A 22390-nucleotide genomic window follows, 5' to 3' on the forward strand; every position below is an offset into this window, starting at 1 on the left:
CTACTCCTCCTGCTACAATAGGGGGAAGCCCGAGGACATCAGAGTAAAAGCCATGAAACAGGCACAAAAAGACAAGTACATATGATTCCTCTCATCCTATGGATATGAAGCGTTCAGTCCACAGGCCAGGGCGTGGAATGGTGCGTGGCACAGGCTGGGGAGAGAGAAGAATGGAGAGATGTCTAATGTGAAGACAGCTTTCCACTTTGCAAGATGAGAAATAAGAACTGAAATGTTAAGATGGTAAATTTAGTTGAACATTTTGGTGAAAACTGGTCTCTTGAAAAAGACTGAGTACGGGTTGGAGAGATGGCTCAATGGTTAAGAGCGCTGACTGCTTTTCCAGAGGTCCTGAGTTCAATTCCCAGCAACCATATGGTGGCTCACAACCATCTGGAATGGGATCCAATGCCCTCTTCTGGTGTGTCCAAAGACAGCTACAGTGTACTCATATATATTAAATAAATAAATCTTTAAAAGAAAAATTGGGTAGAAAAAAAATCTTCCTGATAGCAACATGTGAAAGAAAAAAAAAATAGTGTCTCTAGTGTGTCGTTAGAATCCAGAAACAAGCACAGTGGCAGAAAATGCTATATTCCTGATTTCACAGGTGAAGAAAATTGGGCCCAGAGAGGTAAAGAGCTTCCCCAGAGCGACTCAAGCACACACTGTTCCCATTGCACAGGAAGCTGCATTAGCTGCTATTCTGTAATCAAAACTAGGAATGTGCTGCTGCATTATTAACTAGACCTGGGGGTTCAGTCATCATCTCCTGGCCCCCAAAGTGTTTTAAAGCACCATTGTTACCCTGTTTTCAACAAACAACCTTACCTCATGGTGTTATATGGAGAGGAAATTGAATCTTGTCAGTTATCAACTGGGTAGAAAGCAAAAGAATAAAAAAATACAGACATTTATATAGTTCTTCCTTTTCTATTTGCATATACCCTGTTGTATTCTTAAGTCCTTGGAGTCTGAAGATTGATGAAGATATTAGGACAAAAGACATAGAAAGCCTGGTTTTGTTCTGGGAAGGGGAACCAGAGCATTGCCCACGGGAGCAAAAGTGCTTTGGAAGTTGTCTTAGTCAGTTTATATTCCTGCACAAAGAAGAAAGTGGAGGAGGAAAGGGTTTATTCAGCTTACACTTCCACATTGCTGTGCATCACCAAAGGAAGTCAGGACTGGAACCCAAGCAGGTCAGGAAGCAGAGCTGATGCAGAGGCCATGGAGGGATGTTACTTACTGGCTTGCTCCCCCTGGCTTGCTCAGCCTGCTTTCTTATAGAACCCAGGTCTACCAGCCCAGGGATGGCACCACCCACAATGGGCTGGGCCCTCCCCCTTGATCACTAGTTGAGAAAATGTCCTACAGCTGGATCTCATGGAGGCAGTTCCTCCAGGGAGGCTCCTTTCTCTGTGATAACTACAGCTTGTGTCAAGTTGACACAAAACCAGCCAGTACAGAAGTGAAGGCTGCAGCCGCCCAAGGGGGCAAATGAGTGAGCAGCAACGTGACTGAGTGCCTTGAGTCTCACTGAGACCCTCCAGGCTGGAGTTTCCGCTTTGCCTCAACCCTCAACACATTTGTCTAAAACATTTCATAATACCGCTGAGATCCAGGAGCACTAAAAAGTCAGGGAAATCAAGGCTTTCTGCATCTTAAAAACCCACCCCACTGAAAGGAGGAACAGGTTTACCACTGTGGCTAAAATAACTATCTTCCAAAGCCGTTTGAAAAATTCCATAATGAGACTTGATTCTTCACACGCTAATAAAATAACTGTTTTTAGGAGCTGAAGAGATGGCTTGGTGGTTAATAGTGGTTGCTGCTCTTGCAGAGGACCTTGGGTCCTGTTCCCAGCACCCACATGGTGTCTTATGCCCATCCCTAACTCCAGTTCTAGACCTAATGCCCTCTTGTGACTTCTGCAGGCACACCTATGGTGCATGTACATACACAAAGGCAAAACACTCTTGTAAATAAAGAAAATCCATTTTTAAAAAGTAAACAAAAATATATTTTATAAAACAAAGTAACTATTTTCAAGAGACAACTGGGTCATCAATGTAGTTCAGAACCTAGCATTGAAGGTGCTGGGTTCAATCCTTTATTTAAAAAAAGGGAGATGGTGGTGGACAGTTAAGTTAGAAATGTGGCCTAAAGTTATTCAAAATCCATTAAATCCAAAACCAATGGAAAATATCTTACTTGTCAATATACATCCCAGAAACGGGTAAATAAATCCCCACTCCTTGCTGTCAAACAATAATAAAGTCATGAGATACCAGAAGTGGTCTTTGGTCCACAGCCCAAGCTTTATGTTTAAAATAGAATGTTTAGGCTAAGTAAATAGTATCCGCAGGATGCCTCACGAACGCTGGAGTTCCTCTCCAGGCTCAGGGGTGGAGGGAAATGACAATAAACACCATGAGCATGAATGTAGTGTGTCCGATGTAAACAGCGGCAGAGATGAACTCTCTTCCGGGGCTTGTGGGAGGCTCTGCTCATTCATGTGCAAGTGCTTCACTGTTGAAGAAATTGAGGTGAGTAACTTTAAAACCTCTCTCTCTCTCATCTGTGTGTCTTTGTATCTCTTCATCTTTGTGTGTCTATTTCTGTCCCCACCCCCCACCACACACACACAGTAATAACCTTTTACATCTCGATGAAGACCAACAGCACAAATGACTACCCTTGCACCCAGCTTGAGGACTTACAGAGTCAGCAGATGAAGACAGCACGGGAGTCAGTCAGCACTTGCCATCCTGTAAGAAAAAGTACATATCCTGACAAAAATGAGCACATGCGTGCGCGCACACGCACGTGCACACACACATTTGTCATCTGAGAAACATTTGTCCTGGGAAGACATATGTTGTTGAATATTTTAGTGGAAAAAAAAATCCTAATTGATCATTTAATTCCAAGTCCTAATTCGGAGAGATTTGCCATTGTCCTGGAGCCACCTAGCACGTATCAATCGGTACACTAACAGTTGGGGAGGCAGAGCTGTGTCTGCTCTTAGATGGCACTGGATTGTGTGATCTTCAGCATGCCATTCTGACCCGTCACAGTTTTAAAGATTGACAGGATGGGAGGTTAACTGGAGAAGAGAAAGCTAAGGACAGGACTTCTGTGGGGCAGTAGCCACTCAGTGCTGAAACATGGCGAGTGAAATTGAGACTTAAACACAGCCATGTGCATATGGACTAGTGGCTACCATATTGGTTAACACAGTTTTAGAGGATGTGCAATTTAAAGCAGTGGCTATGAAAGTTTGTAGAGACCGGAAGTGTCGATGGGTGTCAAGTAAAATATCTAATGTCTTGAAGTAAAAGGTGAGCAGAAGGTTCATATAGAAGCAGGCACAGGTAGATGTCAGGGTTTTTTCCTCAATTATGTCCACTTCATTCATTCATTCATTCATTCATTCATTCACTCGTACTTGCTTTCTTTCTTTTGTTTATATGATTATATGTCCTCGTTTGTGTACACGTATGGGATGCATATGTATGTGGAGGACAGAGGTCAGTGTCAAATGTCTTTATGAGTTTTTAAAGACAGTCTATTACTAAACCTAAAGCTGGCTGATAGTCTAGACTAGATGTCAAGCAAACCCCAGGGATTTCCCTCCATCCATTTCCCCGTGCAGGTACTTACCAAAATGTCAAGATTTATACATGGGTACCAGGTCTCTGAATTCAGGTTCTCATGCTTTTGCAGCAAGAATTTTACCTGATTAGCTATCTGCCTATCCATATATGTAAGAATTTGAGTCAGGTAGAAAATATAAGCTACTTGGCAGTATGGAAAAATACCAATCAAAGGATTGTCTCCATCCCTGTTGCTGATATTGAAATGTCTCACACTTAGTGGAACATGTTAAGAGCCCTTTTGTTGTGTTTGTGGACTTTACGGGTCAAAGTTGACCATCTGAGAATGTCTCATCTCAGCACCGGTACCTCAGGTATCAAAGATTTTTTTCTTATATTTGCCTCAAGTCTGAAAATGCAATTTGTGCTTGGAGAAGTGTTCTCAGGTTAGAGAATAGCTCAAAGACCGAGTTCTTGAGATGATCAGAGTACAGGCAGGTAACCTTATTTGTGACATGGGCTTTTCTCAGTGGATTCCAGGAGGGGACAGGACAAGAAAGAGTACCTAGACATGAGCAATCCAAGGGGAGCAGGTGGAAGCCAGTTAGCCTGACAGACCTAGACGCCATTCCAATCTCTGCTGCATCCCATTAGTTATAGATGAGTCTCTAAGGACAGGCAGGTTGTGGAATGCAAAATAATGTGGTATTCAATGAAAATCCTCAGTCTGCCATGAAACCATGAAATGCAGGAGATGATGAAGGCTTCAACCAAGGAAATGGAGAAGGAAAGGAGACACAATTTCATGTATGTATACCAGCTGCACTGATGGAGAAGGAAAGGAGACACAATTTCATGAATGTATACCAGCTGCACTGAAAGAGGGGAGTGAGGGAGAACGCCCAGATAACAGGAAAACTAGGCAGAAATCTTGGGAAGAATGTTGATTTGGAAGTAGCACATACTTACTTTGAAGAGCCGACAGGACAGACCTGTTGTCATAATCAAGGGGATATCCAAGAATTCAGGGCTGTTGCTATAAAGGTTAAAAGTTGAAGACATATTTCTGAGTTGTTCAAGAGGGAGATGTCAGAAACTCAGTAAATTCTGAGGCAAGAACTAGAGTGGCTGAGTCATAATCCATGTTTGTAATGAGAAGAGAAAGCAGTTTGTGCTAAGAGAAGTGTTCTCAGATTAGGGACCAGGACTTTGGCACAACGGATGAATATAGCAGATATCTGGAATGGTTTATTTAGTAGCTACTCCAATCTGTTTCTGGACTGTTTCTCCTTTCTGAGGAATTAAAAACTGTTTCCTGGACTCTCTTTCAGAGGCCAAAGTAGATTGCCCTAGTCAGTTGTAGCGTGCCAAAAATGGAAGCAGAAATCAGAACAGTGTGCTTATCTTTCCCACCTTGGTTGCCTCCATGACAACTGTAACAGAGGTCTACATCCTAGTCTTGGATCTACAAGCTATTGAGAGACACGATCAAACCATAGTAGAGGTGGCATGATTCTGACTGTGACTGGGACTGTGGATTTCCAGAAGCAGCTTTGTGACTCTACAGCTCCTGATATTAGCATGGCAGCATTTCCTTTGGGTGACTTTGGCAGGAAATACCAAAAGCTCAATTAAAACTCTTGATCTTCAGCCTTCCAGTCATTTTTTTTCCAAGATGCCTGCTAATAAGGTTATCTCTATTTAAATTAATAGGGTAAGTGGAGTGCTGTTCATTGTAACTGGTCCCTAATGACAGGGCAGGACCAAAAAATTAAAAAATATAAAAAAAGATTTTTTGTGTAGGCTTGTGTAAGTCTGGGCACCTCTTGTAGCAGAGCCTTAGGAGAATTATAAATGAGCCAGATTTCAGAGGACAGCCACAAGCAGGCTAGAGAAAGGGGAAAAGATCTAGTGACCAGGAAATGGATGCTGATGTCTAGATGGATGGAGCCAAGTGTGAGTTATTTGCTGAGGAAGGTACAGAGTAGACCCAGGTGGAAAGTAGCATGATATTGGAACCATTGGAAGGACATTGAGTCCTCAAGACCAAAAGGCCCATGGGTTAGAATCTCTCAAGTATATAGAAGAAAGATAATATTAGTTTATATTTTTTCAGTGGAGACATGGAACCAGGTGTGGTGGTACATACCTTTAGTCCCACCCAGCACTTGGGGTGCAGAGGCAGGTAGATCTCTGTGAAGTCCAGGCCAGCCTGATCTACAAATCGAGTTCCAGAACAGTCAGGGCCACACAGAGAAACACTGTCCAAAAATCCAAAAAAATTTAAAAATTTAAAAATTTTTTAAAATGAGAGAAGGTCTCACTATGTAGCCCAGACTAACCTTGAACCGCAAACTCATGATCCTCCTGCCTCAGCCTCCAGAATACTGTAATGACAGGCATGCAACACCATACCTGATTGAGATGACCTTTTAAATGGAAACAGACTTGATGTTTGTGTTAACCTGTTCCTAGCTAGACCCTTAAAATATCAGATGGACACCTACCTATATCCTTAAAGTATCAGACGAATACCTACCTATATCCTTAAAACCGATATTCTAAAGCTTGCAAGGTCAGTACTGTGGCTAATGCTAAATACGAACCCTTGTTGACTTGACCCCCCCCCCTGAGAGAGAAACACAGAGAGACAGAGAAAGAGACAGAGAGACAGAGACAGAGAATAGAAAACAATGTTCTGGCTCCGACCAGAATTCTCAAGGTAGAGTCCTCCATGATGCGTTCACCATGAAGTGAAAAATAGTTGTAGTGTGGCCACAATGGGGTCCTGTAGTTCATATTGAAAATGCTATCACAGAGCCACATAGCATGTGATCATTTTTCTTATAATAAAGTTTTACCTTCACCCAAGAAGTACTCTGCTGAGGTGAGTAAAGTTTCTCCACCCCTGGAGTGACATGACCAAAATCCAATGCCAAGAACAAGCTGGCATGGGACCTAAGACAGATTCTTTTACTTCTCCATGTTACAACTTCTCCATCCACACAACAGCCTGGACAAAGGGTTTGGTAAAGTCCCATATGGCTATGACCTGGAGCAGCTCTGTGACCCTCCAGCTGCAATGCTACATAAGTCCTTTATCTGCAAAAGGCTCTGTGTGCACAGACAGCACACAAGTGTGGCTGCCCAGCTGGTGACCCCACAATCCACGGAAAACCATCTGATACCATAGCTTTCTCTTTCCTGTCTTAACTATACCAACCTCTCCAGCCAGCAGCCCTGGCCTCAAAGGACTGCAAATGAAGGACCCTGACTTGGCATGTGCGGCTTGTGGCACAAAGAACATTTTTTTTCCATTAAATTTGCATTAGACTTCCATCCAAAGTCATTTTCCTACATATTAATGCATGTTTTTATTTTATTGCTACATCCAAATCAAACTTCAAGAACCTTCTATGTGCAAGCCCTTGCTTAGCTTCAAAGAAAGACTTGACAGTCTCTTCTCTTTTCAGGGAGGGGCCAGTGCCCCTGGATGAGAGGGACACTGAACACCTTTCCTTTGTAAGGAACTTGTTCGTGCCCTTCACCATCATTAGAAAAGTATGTGCTCTGCAGAGCCAGGAAACAGTGTCCCTGCCTTGGGCTCCCACTCACTCACTGGAAAGAAACTGTCAGTGTCCTCCCAGCCTTTAGTTTCTTGTTTTATGATCCTAGGATCTGACTGTGTCCTCCGTCAACCTCTGCTCTGCTCAGCTCTGGATTACAAATTCCCTAAGGAAAAAGCAGGGGCTCTTTGCCCCGGATCCTCCCCACATATGACACTGTGCCTGTGCCCACTTGGAGACTCCTGCACAGCAGCCAGTGAAGGCGGGCTTCCTGGTGCCTAGAAATCATGGTGGAATTCAGCCCATGCTTTCAAAGTAAGTGCTTTATAGACTAAGCCATCCTCCCAAACCCTAAGACCCCAGCCCCAACCCCAATCCCTACCCACCCTAACGCACCACTGCCATCTCTCTATTCCTGACATAGAAAGCACTGTACATCCTCTTCGAGTTTGTGTTTCTCACAATCTTTCACACACACACACACACACACACACACACACACACACACACACACATCCCCCTATTCATCTGCCTACTCTGCATCCTGGGCACCCCCAGTTGTCTCATTCCTTCTCTTATTTTCACTCTGAACCTCTTGCCTCAATACTTTTTTCCCCCTGGAGCTGCTTTGATTCTCTTCCCCTCTGATCTGCTTCTGTTTGTGTTTTTCCTCTAACCTGTTGTGGTTTTTCTACCTGTGGATCGATCTCCACTCATTTCTATGAGCCTGGTTATTCTGCTATTTCTACTCAGTGAAAGTTCACAAACCTTTTTCCACTGATCACATACACATGCTCACACAAATACTGTCACACACAGACATGCACATATACACATGCACACATATACACTAACACACAGATGTACACATAAGAACACACTCACACACTAACACACACATGCATGTATACACTCACACACAACACCAACAGGCACACACATATACTCTCTCACACACAAACACATTCACACACACAACCACACATGCACATACAAAAAACACACTGTCACACAGTAACACACATGCATGCACACATAGAAACACAGGCAGGCACACACTCATACACATACTTACACACACATGAATGCATGCATGCACACACCTCTTTCTTCCCTCCTTGCCAGCTTTCCTAGACTCCAGAGCCCAAGAGTCATTTGGTGCTTAACTCCAAACTTGTCTCTGTCCCTTACTCTTCATCTTCCATTCTGAGATATTCTTACTGCTGATAGGCTAAAACTTCGTGCCCTTTTGAGTTTTAAAAATAACTTTACTGAGGGGTTTATATCATATGCCACACAAATGGAAGGACCTGAGTCCAGGTCCCCAGCACCCGTACGAATTCAAGCAAGGTACAGCAGTGCCCCTATCATCCCAGCACTAGGTGGCAGAGACAGAAGGACCCCAGAGGCTCCCTGGCCAACCCATCCAGCCAAATCAATGAGCCCCACATTCAGTGAGAAACCCTGTCTCAAAAACAGAACAAAACAAAATGAAAGACCCAATGTTATTGAGATACAAGCATAAACTACATGGCTTTACCGGGAGAGGTGGTGAAAAGAAAAAAATCTACTCTTTCTGGATAGCGAAGGCACCAACAAACCGCAGAAAAGTTTCTGCCTACATTCAGGTCTCTGAGCCAATAGCTTATTGGGATTGCTTACGGGAGCATGGGTGAATCACAAGCAGCTATGCCACTGGGAGGTCCCCTGGGCAGGTTGTACCACTGAAGAATCCTACCGGAAGTACGGACCTGAGAAGTGGTACCACTGACTAGTCCTTTGGAAGACTTGGCTACTACCCAATGGAAGGGAGGTGAGAGGAAAGCCTGTGAGCTCTGTGAGTCAACCCCCACATCCCTCCACAAGAGCATATTAGTAAGCGAGTCGTGAAGAGTGGTACTCTCTCTCTCACGCGCGCACACACACACACACACACACACACACACACACACACCACAGTGGCTCTGATTCAAGGCTCTGATAGTTATATCCAACCCAGAGGAAATAGCTGGACACCGTCAAGGATCCTCCGGCTCACCCACATATGCTGTGTGTGCTCTGCTAGTTACCTTTGCCGTGGTAGCAAATGCCTGAAAATATCATCTTCGAGGAGAAAAGCTTTATTTTGGGCTCACAGTTCAGTCCATGGTGAGTTGGCCATTGACTGTACTCTGGGCCAGTGGCATGGCCAAATTATCATATCATATGGAAAAATGTGGTGCTGCTCTTAAAGATGGCCATCATGGCATAGAAAACATGGGAGTTTCCCATGACACTGGGGACAAGATAGACCCTTCAACAGCAGGCTCCTAAGAACCCACTCCTCCATCTAAGCACCTGCTTCCAACATTTCCACAATCCCTTCTTGAATTACAATTATAAATATTAAATTGTAACACCTTTCCCCATCAGCTCATCGACAAGGTCAAAGCCTTCATGATTCAGTCACTTCCTAAAAGCCCTTTTCTCTAAACCCGGTGGGACTAAGACTTCAATGGGAGCTTTTAAAAGACAGTTATGATTCAAGCAATACTATGTTCCATTCCATGTTTTTCAGCATATTCACAGACTTGTGTTAATCACCCATACAGTCAACTTGAGAACATTTTCTTCTCTACCAAGAAAGCTATATCAATAATCTCCTAATCCTCCCATGCCTAGTTAGTTTCTAGTGATTATTAATTTGCTTCTTGCTTTATGGATTTTTCTATTCTAGGCATTTTGTGTAAATAAAATCCCACAGCCTGTGATCTTGGAAGGGTTTCCTCATTCAGCAGAATGTTTCCAACATTTCCCTATGCTGTGGCACCTCATCTGCATAAACAGATCACATTTTATCATTCATCAGATGGTGGATTTACATTGTTTTCATTTGGGGCATTACGGATGGTACTTCTGTAAACATCTACATACAAGTTTAGGCAAATGCATGTTTTCAGCTCTCTTTGCTATACATAGGAATACACCTCCAATTCCATGCTTACTTTTTCAGGAACAGCCACATTACTTTCCAATTGACCATTTTCTGTCCTTCCAGTACTGAATGAAGGTTCCAGCCGGGGCCCCTCTTTTACAAGGTTCCCTATTATCTTTGTTACAATCTACTCAGTTTAGGAAGTGTAAACCACTTTGTTAACTTTGTTATAGTCTAGCCAACTTTATTATCAACTTCCAACCTAGTCAATGTAGTAAGTTTCTACTGTGCATTTCCGAGAGCTAATGACCGCTAATGATGCCCTAGTGGAGGTCATCAAGTTTGCGCCCCTCCCAGGATGAGCAATCTCTCCAGCTCTATTTTTGAGTGGCAAACATTCTTCATACACCATCAATTCAAATTTCTTATTAGATATAGAACTTGCAAACAATTCTCATGTATTGTATGGGTTGGTTATTCCACTTCAGAGGATCTTTTTGTTTTTTCAGAATTAATTTTTATCTATGTGTATGAATGTTTTGCTTGTACATATATGTAGTGCCTTCAGAGTCCAGAAGATGATGTCAGATCCCCAAAACCTGGATTTACAGATGGTTTCAAGCTGCCACATGGGTCCTGGGAACTGAACCCAGGTCTTCTGCAAAAGTTGCAAGTGTTCTTAACTTCTGATGAGCCATCTCTCCAGCCTGTCTTTCACTTTCTTAATATTATCCTTTGAAACACAAGAGGTTTTATATTTTGATAAAATTCAATTTCTTTTGTCACTTGTCCATATGATACCACATCCACCTAAGACATCTCTGCCTAACCTAGGTCAAGAAAATGTACTTCTGTGCCTTTGTGTAAGAATTTTAATTGTTGCACTTAAGACTATGATCAATTTGTAGATATTTTGTGTGTATCATAAAGAAATATAGCCTTTTAGCTTTTAAATAATATTTTATTCACATTTTACTAGATAACTTTTACTTATGTATATATGAATTACAGTATGATATTTTAACATATAGTATATAATAACTAAATATATATATAATAAATATATAGACAATTTGCATATCCATTGCCTCAAACATTGTTTACTTGTATTATGAATGTCCAAAGTCTTCTCTTCTGGCTACTTTGCAACACATTAAATTATTGCTGACCACATTCACCCACTATGCCACAGAACACCAGAACCTAGTTCTTCTTTCTGACTGTATTTCATGCACATCTACTAACCAGCTTCTATTCCCCCTCCACAGCTCTTCCTCACCTCTGGCAACCACGATCCTATTGTACATGTCTGAGGTCAATGTTTAACTTCTACATATGAGAACATAATCTATTTGCTTAAGTAATTCTATTTAACATAATGTTTTCCAAATTCATCAATGTTACTATAAATGTCAGATTCATTTTTTTCATGCTATGGTATATCACATGTTTTTATTCATTTAACCCATTCATTCCTCTTTTATTCATTCATTTATCCTTCTTTACATTTGGATATACAATTGTCCTACTATCATTGGTTCAAAATAGGAGTCTTTTGTGTGGTTTTTGAGACAGGCTTCTCTGTGCAGTCCTGGTTGTCCTGGAACTCACTTTGTAGATTAGGCTGACCTTGAACTCAAAGATCTGCCTGCCTCTGCCTCCAAGTGCTGGGATTCAAGGAATGTGCCACCATGCCTGGTTCAAAATAGGAGTCCTTTATTTCTCTGTGTGGTTGTTGTTTAGTTGGTTGGTTGGGTGTTTTGTTTGTTTGTTGTTTTCTTATTCTAACCTGCTTTGGGTTTTTTCTTAAAACTCGGAGTCACCTTTTCACCAGTCCCTCATCCAACCTTCCTCATCTCAGCCCTAGGTAACTAGGATGTAGGTGTGTCTACACCTATCCTCTGGGCTCTCTACCTTGCCAGGCCCCCCTGGAGAGGAAGTTCTCAGATATGGAGCTGCATAGGAGTCCAGAATAAATTTTTAACATTGAAGCCAGGACAAAGAACTCTCCCTGATTTCTCTGTCCACACCTAGTCACACCACAGTTTAAACTCTGAGTTGCAACTCATTACAGAGTTACATAACTGAATGTGAGGAGGGCAAACAAAATTAGTGGCAGTGAGAAGGGCTGGTAGTGCAGCGATCCACAACTAATTCAAAACCACACGTATGATGAATCTGAATGAGGACATGTGCTCCTTCATGCTTGTAGCTGCAGTCTTAGTACAGAGCACACACAACATGCACACTTTGAATTGAACATGTTATACCATGTAATGCCAAGGATGCTGCCTGAAACATAGGTCGAAATTGAGGCTATTGTATTCGATGAACTACAGTGTTTTTACTGCATAAAGTTTCCTGCTGGTCTTATAGAAACATGATAAAATCAGAAAAAAACACAGACCTTCTTACTATTGTCATTCCTCGACATAGAAGTACCTGATTTGCAGTGCTATGTATATCTATTGTATTAAAAAGTTACATTTTTAAAATGGCTATCATGAGTTTCAATTTCTGTGTGTTTGTGTGTGTGAATTGAAATTGCCCTAATATATTTCTTCCATTATTTAGATTTATTTGTTTGTTTATTTATTTAATGTATATGAGTACACTGTAGCTGTCTTCAGACACACCAGAAGAAGGCATCAGATCCCATTACAGATGGTTGTAAGTTACCATGTGGTTGCTGGGAATTAAACTCAGGACCTCTGGAAGAGCAGTCAGTGCTCTTAACTCTTGCAATATCCTTTTCAACCCAAATCATCAATTTGTTGCAATATTCTCTTCAACCCAAATAAACCCATTCAATAAAAACACAACTCAGTTATTAGGAAAACAAGCTGCTCCTCTATTTTGGGCAGATTTACCACTACACTCTCTATTCCCCTCCTAGGAGACACTTTGTCACTAGCCATTAACTGTCCTCCTGTTCCCGTTCCTTTCTCTCCTCCTCCTCTCACTCCTCCTCTTCTGTTTTACTTCCTGACTCCTCCCCTTCCGTTTCCTCTCTTTTCTACCACCTCCTCTCCCTGTCCAATCATGTATTGATTTAACATAAATCTACACTTAACCTCTAAGCCATCTCTCCAGTCCCATTTCTTCCATTTTATACTACATATTTATTTGAAGTAGCAGTCTTAATGTTGACAGTTATATAATCAAAATACCATTCAATTTTTAAAAATATTGAAGATGCTCTCTGCCCTGAAGTATCAATAGACAACAAAGGTTTAATTCCTTATGCAAAAATAAAAAGCAATGCTAGGCATGATGGGATACAATTTAATCCCAGCACTTGGGAGACAGAGGCAGGGGGATCTCTGTGTTTAAGGCTGCTAGAGGGTCTACAGTGTGAGTTCTAGGCTAGCCAAGGCAATTACATAGTAAGACCCCATCTGCAAAACAAACACAAAAACCAAATGCAAAGCACATATACCTCAGTAGCATACACATCTGACTTCATCTTTAGTAAAAAGTAAAAATAAATGGAAATTATCTTCATGATTTATCACTGTTTTGTTTGTATGCCTATTTTCTAAGCACATATACCTCAGATCACGTGGCAATTTCTGGGGGAGAAAGGGAGTCATATGTGGAACAGGTTGAGATTCCCTGATTTCCTCCCTGGAGCAAAACAAAGGTTCCCCTTGTCCTCTTCTGTGGGCTCTTCCTGTTTGTGCGTTCTGTGTGACATTTACCACACTGTTCCAGCCCACCTCTGAGAAACAACGAGTTATTAAACATCTCTGGAACACACAGCACTTTGACAGGTCACAGAGATGCTCACACAATTTGAGATTAAAAGAAAAAAAAAGGTCTCCCAGTTTTCTACTTGTTCCATACTGGCTCCATTTGGAAACTCAGAATTGAAGTTAACTCGAAGTTTTCAGTCAAGTAAACATTTCAAGAGAAGGGAAAAATCTCAAGGGAAGGGAAAGGTTGGTCTGCAAGCCATGCTCCCAGCATGACAGCTGCTTGTGACTGAACCCATCACACTAAGGACGAAGCGCCCTTCTGTCTCGTCTTGTTGCAGATTTTAGGGCATCTGCAGCTTAAACAGTAAGACCACTCCAAATCCTGAAGGCTAATTTAGCAGAGAATCTGACTGCAGCCCCTCCAGACCACAACCGCGTTTTTAAAAAGTTTCAACTGAAGAAGCAAAGTTTGATCTTCTCCATGTCGAGCTCTGAGAACAATAGCAGCTTTCTGTGGTAGCGTGACTTCAAAAGGCCGCTGAGGGACCGCTCAGAAAATGCCTGGTTGTAATGACTGAAGCAATGCGCAGGCATCCTCCTGAGGCCTGGGGGCCCATTAGCACAGGAAAATCCATCCCCCTTCCCTCCCAGACCCTTTACTCACCAAGCCCATCCGGGCAACTGGAAGGTCGAGCCTTGAAGAGGCCTGGCCAGACCCAGTTGGGAAAACTAAAGTACTATAAAAAACCCAATGGGATAAGATGGCCCATATAGTTCACAATTTTTTTTAAATTGGAAAGAGGGAAAGAGACAGAACATAAAGTTAGATGGGTAAGGAAGTGGGGGAACCAAGAAAGACTTGGTGGAGGAGGAAAACATAAAATATATTTTATGAAAATGTCTGCCAATAAAGTGAGAAATAAAGAACCGGGGAAAAGTGGGTTTATATTGAAGGTAGCGGAAAAGAAAAGCTTGGGAAAGTATCAAGACAGGCCTGATACAGCCACACCCCAGAGTTGTAGGTGAGACGACCCGAGAGCTGGGCTGCCCCTTGGCGTGAGTACCGTGTAGGTTCATCTCCCACCTCTGCTCGCCCGCAGCGTGCACCGGGATGACTCCAGCTGCCCGCCCGCCTGCGAAGAAACTTCTCAGTCTCGGAACCCTGCTGCTCCGGGAGCAGTTTGGATTACTGCTCATCCCCGCCAGCCGCCCGCCTGGAGAGACCAGTATTCAACCTTCCCGCCCCCCCGCCGCGGTGAAAGTTTGCTCCTACTTCGCCGCTCCCCCCCCCCCACCTCCACCTCTAGGCGTCAAGACCGCGTAGGAGTTCCCGGGTCCGCGCTGCACAAATACACTCGTCAACAAAGGAAAGCCCATTAAACCTTCCCTCCTGTGAACTCGCCCCCGCGGATACCTCTTTGAACTGACCCCCGCCCCGCAGCCCCAGAGCCGTTTGGGGCGCGCTGGCCCTCCCGGGCTCGCTCCCTCCCTCCCGGCTGCGCACTTTTGCTGCCCGCTTGGTCTTTGAAGTCTCTTTACATTAAGGCACAGCGCACACGCGCTCTTACCCCGCGCGGGAGCTTTGTGTAACGGAACTGACATTTGGCCTTGATACCTGTATCTCTTGGTGATTGCAACAAATTTCTGAAATAAATATTGTGCTTTGATCTCCCTCCCTGCACTGCATTTTTAATGGACGCTCCAAACATTACTTCATTAGGAAGACTTCTTTCTTTCTGGAGCTCCGGGGGGGGGGGGGTGTGGGAGGGGTTAAAGCGCAGTCTCTTCGAAGTCTCTTCCCAAATTCTTGGTTGGGCCTGGGAGAGCTGGAACTGTTTCAGCGAATTCGGTCGGTGGTGACGTGACTATACAGTGTACTGTACGCCTAACACCGTCCTATAGACTTCTCGCCTACGCACTCTTTTAACCCACAAGCGTTCTACAGAGGCAGTGCATTTTACAGATGGGCCGACATACTTACCAGGATTCGCAGAGACAAGGCGGAGGAAACCTGGCTTCAAAGTTTGAGCCCTTTAACAGCTCTGCTTGGCGCCGGTAGCTGCTTAATTGCCTAAAGACACAGCCTTAGCGGGGAAAAGTCCTGTAACTCTACGGGGGTGCAAACCGACTCTTCTTGCCTTTCTTGATAAAATACCTAGCACCTTCGGCCAAAGAGGATACTCCCAGCTTGCTTTTCTGCCTCCCGAGAAAGTCAGGTTGGGAAGGCTCAGAAAGGGAAAAGAACCAGACAGACTGCCTTCCAGGTTGCCCTGGGTGGGCACATTGGCGTCAGATGCGCACATTGTGTAATGGCTACTTCTGGTCCCAGGTTTCTCCGAGGCTGGATCCTTGCAATTGGGCATGAGAAGGAGCCGGTCAGCCAGGCCTCAGAGCAAACCACAGAGTTATCTTCCGGCTTCCATGGCACTCAAACCCGTGTTCAGGAGGATGTGACCCTGTGGGTTGAGCTGTGAGGTGAATGTTATCTGGTCGAGGAATGACACCTCCTTGGGGAAAAGGAGATGTTAATAGGAGGCCTGTTAGTCATTTCCATTTCGTAGGCACATCCAGAACCTGGGAGAATATAGGCTTCTTTAATAGCGCAGTGTCAGGGCTCTTGATGGCCTTGTGAAGGACAGCTACGTGCAGCGCGGAGTCTGAAGTGGTAAGAGTTCTCTAGCCTTTGGCGCTATTTTGGGAGTTAGGCCACCCGGTCCTGGAACATCTGTCCTGATCGCGCGGTGGTCTCTGGACGGTGCATAAACACCGAGCTGAGCTGGTTCAGGGTTTCCAGAGAGACTGGAGACCTCGGAGACTGAAAATTCGGTAAACAGAGAGGCGGGAGAAGAATCGGGCTAAGTCAACCACAGGCGAGCCACGCCTCTGTGCTGCACCTGAGCTACTGCTGCCAGGTCGCTGACTGGACTCAGAGCCCCCAAAGCGGTGGAGGCCGGGTGTCGCCCTGACAGCCTCTGGTCTATCACTTTCGGCTCCCGGAACTACCAGTGGAGGGTCCTGGGCAGAAGGACCCGCAACTACTGCCAACGAAGTTTGGAGGGGAGCGCACCCTGGAGAAGACTTCAATGCCTGCGACAAAGCACTCCAGTGGATGAACTTCTTTCCAACGAGGACAGGAACAACAGTTTGCTTTGACTTTTCTTTCCCCTTCAGGGAACTCCTCCCAGGGATCTGAGGTTTCTCAAGCCACGGGGACGGGGACAGGGGACGGGGGGGGGGGGGGCAGAAGGGAAAAGGGACTGCGAAGAAGCACCCAAGCCTTGCTGTCCACTTGTGACTTCGCGCACATTTGATGATGATACTAAGAGACATTACAAGCGTCCCTGGCGAATCTCATGAAGCCTAAGGAGTGGGACGCTTGCCCGGTCCTGCTCAACACGCAGAACTGTTTGTCTGGAAAGTACAGTACAGTCCAACCCCCCCCCCACACACACACACTGCGCCCACTTCCCCAAGTGTATGTTCCGAGTAGTTCTGGTGTCCTGCCAGGCTCAGTTGCGGAAGCAGTAAGCGAGCTGCGCCCCCCCCCCCCCACTCTGCAAAAGTTATAGCCCGAGGAAAACTTCCAGGTCACCAGTGGGAGTGTCAAGCGGCTTGTCAAGCGGGTGGGCCTGGAGCGTGTGCGCCACCCACTGCCGCCCTGGGAGGCCGCCGAGCCTGGCCCAGGGTCACCAGCGCTGCCGGGCGAGCGGGGGGGGGGGGCGGGGTGGGGACACGCGGCGGACCAGGTTTGGCCAGTCCCACGCCCCGCCCCAGGAGCTCCCTTTAGTCCTCAGTGTGAGGGTGCAGAAGTACGGGGAAGTTACCCTCATCCCAGTCTCAAAGTACTGTGCCTGAAAGCTGAAGGCAGATTCTTTTCTAGAGATAACAAAGACACTTTGTCACTTTTCGCGCTGCCTTGGTGCAAATCTTTAATTGCAAGTGGGGGTGGGGGATCGAGTGTCCCGAGCAACCCAAGCGCGAGTCTCCAGGCGGCATGGCCCCCTTTGATCAGGAAAATCCAATTATTTGTGTATATACATTTCCCACATAGTGATTACTTCATTAATTGTCCCGCCTTTATCTCCTCCCTTCCCATCCCCCCTAATAATCAGTTCTTTTATCCAGACCAACAAACACACCATAGGAGCTTTGTGGATTCAAAGGATTTGCTTTCGCTTCTGAAAGAGCCGCTATTCTTTGATGATTGGGTAGCGGCAAACTTCAAAGCCATAAATCTTTCCTCTGACTGGCTGGCGGCCCAGCAAAGCCCTTATCAAATTCTTGGAGGTGATCCTGAAGCGCTCAGACCGCGAGCGGGGCGAGCAAACGGGGCGCGGGTGGGGAGGACTCGGAGGCACGCTGGGCGGCCGTTCGTCCTCGCCTTCGGGTGTCCATGCCTGGGCAGCGGACGTGTCCCGCTCCACCGCGAGCGGCCTTCAAGCTGTAGCCATGGCCGCTGTGGCTGTCCTCCGGAACGACTCACTGCAGGCCTTCCTCCAGGTCAGGGCCGGGCCCCGAGCGGGCGGGAGCAGGTGGGAATGGCGTAGTCGGGTCTAGGCGGGTACTTTGAGCACCTTAAATCTGAAAAGGACGCTCCCCTTGAGGGTGCCACTGAAGTCGGACCTAGGCGTACTCGCGCCAACTTGATAGGTAGTGTGTGTGTGTGTGTGTGTGTGTGTGTGTGTGTGTGTGTGTGTTGCCTTTCGCAGGCATGTGGATGTCAGAATGGCAGGAAATTGAGTTCACCTTGCTGGGCTCTCCTGCTGACTTCAGCCTGGGGCTGGCTAAAGAGAAACGCAGTACCTACTAGGAAAAGAGCTGATAAAATACCAGCATAGACGACCCCACAACCCCCCTCTGCCTTTTTTGTTTTTTTTTTTTTTTTTTTTTTTTTTAACCTCCCTTAAAGGATGCTTGGCATCTCTTTGAACCAAGTAGTTTAGCGGGAAGCGACCGCGCACCAGGGATTCAGGCAGCACTGGCGCTGAAAGTTTCCCGGGACCGCCGGGTGCCCGCGCGGGATGCTGTGAGGTCTGGGGGAGGGACGGCCCGGCAGAGGAGGGGCAGGGGTATAATAGTGGGGGCGGCGGCCCTGCCCAGAGTCCGCGCTTGGAACCTAACCTTTTGTCTCTTCCGCCCTCCCTCACCGCCGCCCATGCAGGACCGCACCCCCAGCGCCTCCCCGGACCTGGGCAAACACTCGCCCCTGGCACTGCTGGCCGCCACCTGTAGCCGGATCGGCCAGCCGGGCGCTGCGGCGGCACCGGACTTCCTTCAGGTGCCCTATGACCCAGCGCTGGGTTCACCCTCCAGGCTTTTCCATCCCTGGACTGCCGACATGCCCGCGCACTCGCCAGGCGCCCTGCCGCCCCCACACCCCAGCCTGGGGCTGACGCCACAGAAAACACACCTGCAGTCGTCCTTCGGGGCAGCTCACGAGCTCCCGCTCACACCCCCCGCGGATCCGTCGTACCCTTATGAGTTCTCGCCCGTCAAGATGCTGCCCTCGAGCATGGCGGCTCTGCCTGCCAGCTGCGCGCCCGCCTACGTGCCCTACGCCGCCCAAGCCGCGTTGCCCCCGGGCTACTCCAACCTGCTGCCCCCGCCGCCGCCACCGCCTCCACCGCCCACCTGCCGCCAGTTGTCCCCGGCCCCGGCTCCGGATGACCTCCCCTGGTGGAGTATCCCGCAGTCGGGCGCTGGGCCGGGGAGCTCCGGGGTTCCAGGGACTGGCCTCTCCAGCGCCTGCGCCGGGCCTCCCCACGCTCCCCGCTTCCCTGCCTCTGCTGCTGCTGCTGCTGCAGCCGCTGCTGCCTTGCAACGGGGCCTAGTGTTGGGCCCGTCGGACTTTGCACAGTACCAGAGCCAGATCGCCGCGCTGCTGCAGACCAAGGCCCCCCTGGCGGCCACGGCCAGGAGGTGCCGCCGCTGCCGCTGCCCCAACTGCCAGGCGGCTGGTGGTGCCCCCGAGGCGGAACCGGGCAAAAAGAAGCAACACGTGTGCCACGTGCCAGGCTGCGGCAAGGTGTACGGCAAGACGTCGCACCTGAAGGCGCACCTGCGCTGGCACACGGGCGAGCGGCCCTTCGTGTGCAACTGGCTCTTCTGCGGCAAGAGCTTCACGCGCTCGGACGAGCTACAGCGGCACCTGCGGACTCACACCGGCGAGAAGCGCTTCGCCTGTCCCGAGTGCGGCAAGCGCTTCATGCGAAGCGACCACCTCGCCAAGCACGTGAAGACGCACCAAAATAAGAAGCTCAAAGTCACTGAGGCCGGGGTGAAGCGGGAGAACCCGCGGGACCTATGAGCGCACCGGGGCACTTCCGAGGCCACTCCCACCCAAGACATCCTTCCCAGCACCTTTGCTGGCACACACGGGTACTTGCCATCCAGGTAGCTGACAGAGAGGAAACTTTAAAAATGAACTTTTTAATGTCCTCCTCCCGGAGCGAAGTCAGGCCTCCCGGCCCAAGAACGGAGGGCAGGGCAGGCAGGGCTGGAAACTAGGTCGTAGTTGAGAACCCCGACTTAGCCCAGGAGGATTCCAAAGTCCGAGCCATCGCATGCCTGGGAGACTTACATTAGGGGATTCTACCCAGGGCTGGCTTTGCTTGTGGGAATCGCTGCTGGAAAAAACAAAAAACAAAAACACAGAAGAACCTTGGGAGATTTAAAATCAGGGCTTAAGTTTTTGCTAGGCCGGATTCGAACTTTGTACAGGTTATTTAATAATAGCTTTGTTAAAGAGTAATTATAATTATAATGTTAATAAATGTTTCTGTTCTCAGCTCCACGCAGAGCTACAGCATGGTACGTTTCTGTAAAGCAGTTGCAGCGTGAAAATAAACACGTTCATTCCAGGGTCTCCTCGGGAAGACCCCCGCAGAGCTGGTCTCCTCTGATCTTCTTCTTCCTGGAGTCCTTGCTGAGAGGTCAGGTTTCACCCGGGATCTGATGGTTCCTGTGTGCTTGCCTGTGTCACAGGCCTCTTTGGTTTCTAAAAGTTTGGGCAAGCATGTACTGGATACTTGGGCAGGCGCTGGGTTTTTTGGGTAAAGAGGCTAAGGCGAGATTAGCCATTTCCAGTTTAGGTTTCTGTGCGACTCCAGAACGTAGTGTGCTGTTTGCTTTTTAAATTTGACAGCTGCACAAAGAACGAGGTGAATTCCTTGTTGTTTTACAGTTGTTGATATTCTTGGGTCCCGTCGGAGGAGCTAGGTTTACTCAGGGCCTTCTCCCAGGTGAGATTTTTAGAGTTAAATAGAGAAGTCGGCTGCCCTTAGGTCTGTGCCAGGATAACACCGAAAAGGTGGCTGTCACTCTTTCAGCACGCCAGCCTGGCCATCCACGACTTGTTAACCTTAACAAAGCCATTTACACACAGACCAGCTATAGATGGGCCAGGAAGTTCTAATTCTTGTAGCTTGGATTTTCTTTTGAATCACCCAGCCAGAAAGATCCCCCCCCCCCTCGGGGAAGAACTAGAAATGCTTCCTCATGGCCTAGAAATGTAGGAAAATGTTTTGAAGATATAGGTTTCTCACCTTTCTCTAACTTTTTAAAGTTTGAATTTTTTCCCCAGTGTCTCAACTTGTTTGTATCTTAATATTTGGATTTTCAAACCCGAAACTTAACAAGCAACTAAACTCTTCCATTTAGAATCGGCAAAACTCAAAATAAAATTTAAATTTTGTTAATGTTTTAATGAAAGATCCTTTCATGATAGAACTGTGAATTTGTATCTATGACATGTCACAGCCTACACGCTTGCCATTTATTTTTTGCTTGAAGTCAAGCAAGAGGGCAAACTTTCAAACACTGTTCTAGGTTGTTCTTGAAAGTTATGTAAATAAAACACAAACATCAACACAATTGAAGCAAGAATAACTTTTTATAACAGCAGGAAGTAGTTTTGTTGTGTAATGTGAGATGACCACAAATGTATGTTAGATTTCTTGGCAAAGCATGCCTCAAAGCCACTTGCTCTCTTTAGAGCTATCCTGGTCCTTAACTGCAGAAGAGGGAGATAAACGTCTAAGGGTGTGGCTGGTTTGCAAGCAATTGTAATAGAGTTGCAAGACAGTGCAGTCGGTCCACACCTTAACATGCACTCCATCTAAATCTACTGTAGTTGTTCAGAAAAGTCATCTTGATTTAGATTTGCTACACTGTATGGACATATAGAAAAGTTGTACAAAGCTTTCAGTCCCTCCTGAGCCATGGCCTGGGATCAACTTCAAACTCCCGGGAAAGGTTTCTGGGCAGGTGATGGGGACTTTGGACTCAGGAATTATGAAGTGGTTATGTCAGGAAAGAAGAATGGCTTTGGTTCACTTAAATCAAAGTTTCAAATTTGCCACTTTCTTTCTTCCTTTTTAGCACACCTGTGATTACTGACAGGTAAAACTTCAGCTTTCAAAGAGACAAAGGGAAAATAAACCTTTTTTCAAAAACAAAATGCATGAGATTGAAAATTAAACAGGGATAGTGAAGGAGTATTCTCAGAACTCTGAGGTTAAGAGAACTAAATAACATGTGGAGATTGCCAAATAAATATACTAAATTATATAACTTTCAAAACAAAACAAAGCCATGAGATGACGAAATTAACTTTCT

At 46.2% G+C, this 22390-nt stretch overlaps 1 protein-coding gene across 1 annotated transcript; it reads left to right on the top strand.

Moving 5' to 3' along the window:
• Nucleotides 1-18223: 18223 nt before the first annotated feature.
• On the top strand, nt 18224-20081 carry SP5 (Sp5 transcription factor; the record flags this gene model as incomplete). The annotated part of the gene is made up of 2 exons (XM_080927334.1): nt 18224-18274; nt 18936-20081. 2 exons carry the CDS (start codon nt 18224-18226, stop codon nt 20079-20081), a joined length of 1197 nt encoding a protein of 398 aa, XP_080783460.1.
• Nucleotides 20082-22390: the final 2309 nt, after the last annotated feature.

Source organism: Micromys minutus, assembly GCF_963924665.1.
Source record: "Micromys minutus genome assembly, chromosome: 13".
In the NCBI taxonomy this organism is placed as follows: Eukaryota; Metazoa; Chordata; class Mammalia; order Rodentia; family Muridae; genus Micromys; species Micromys minutus.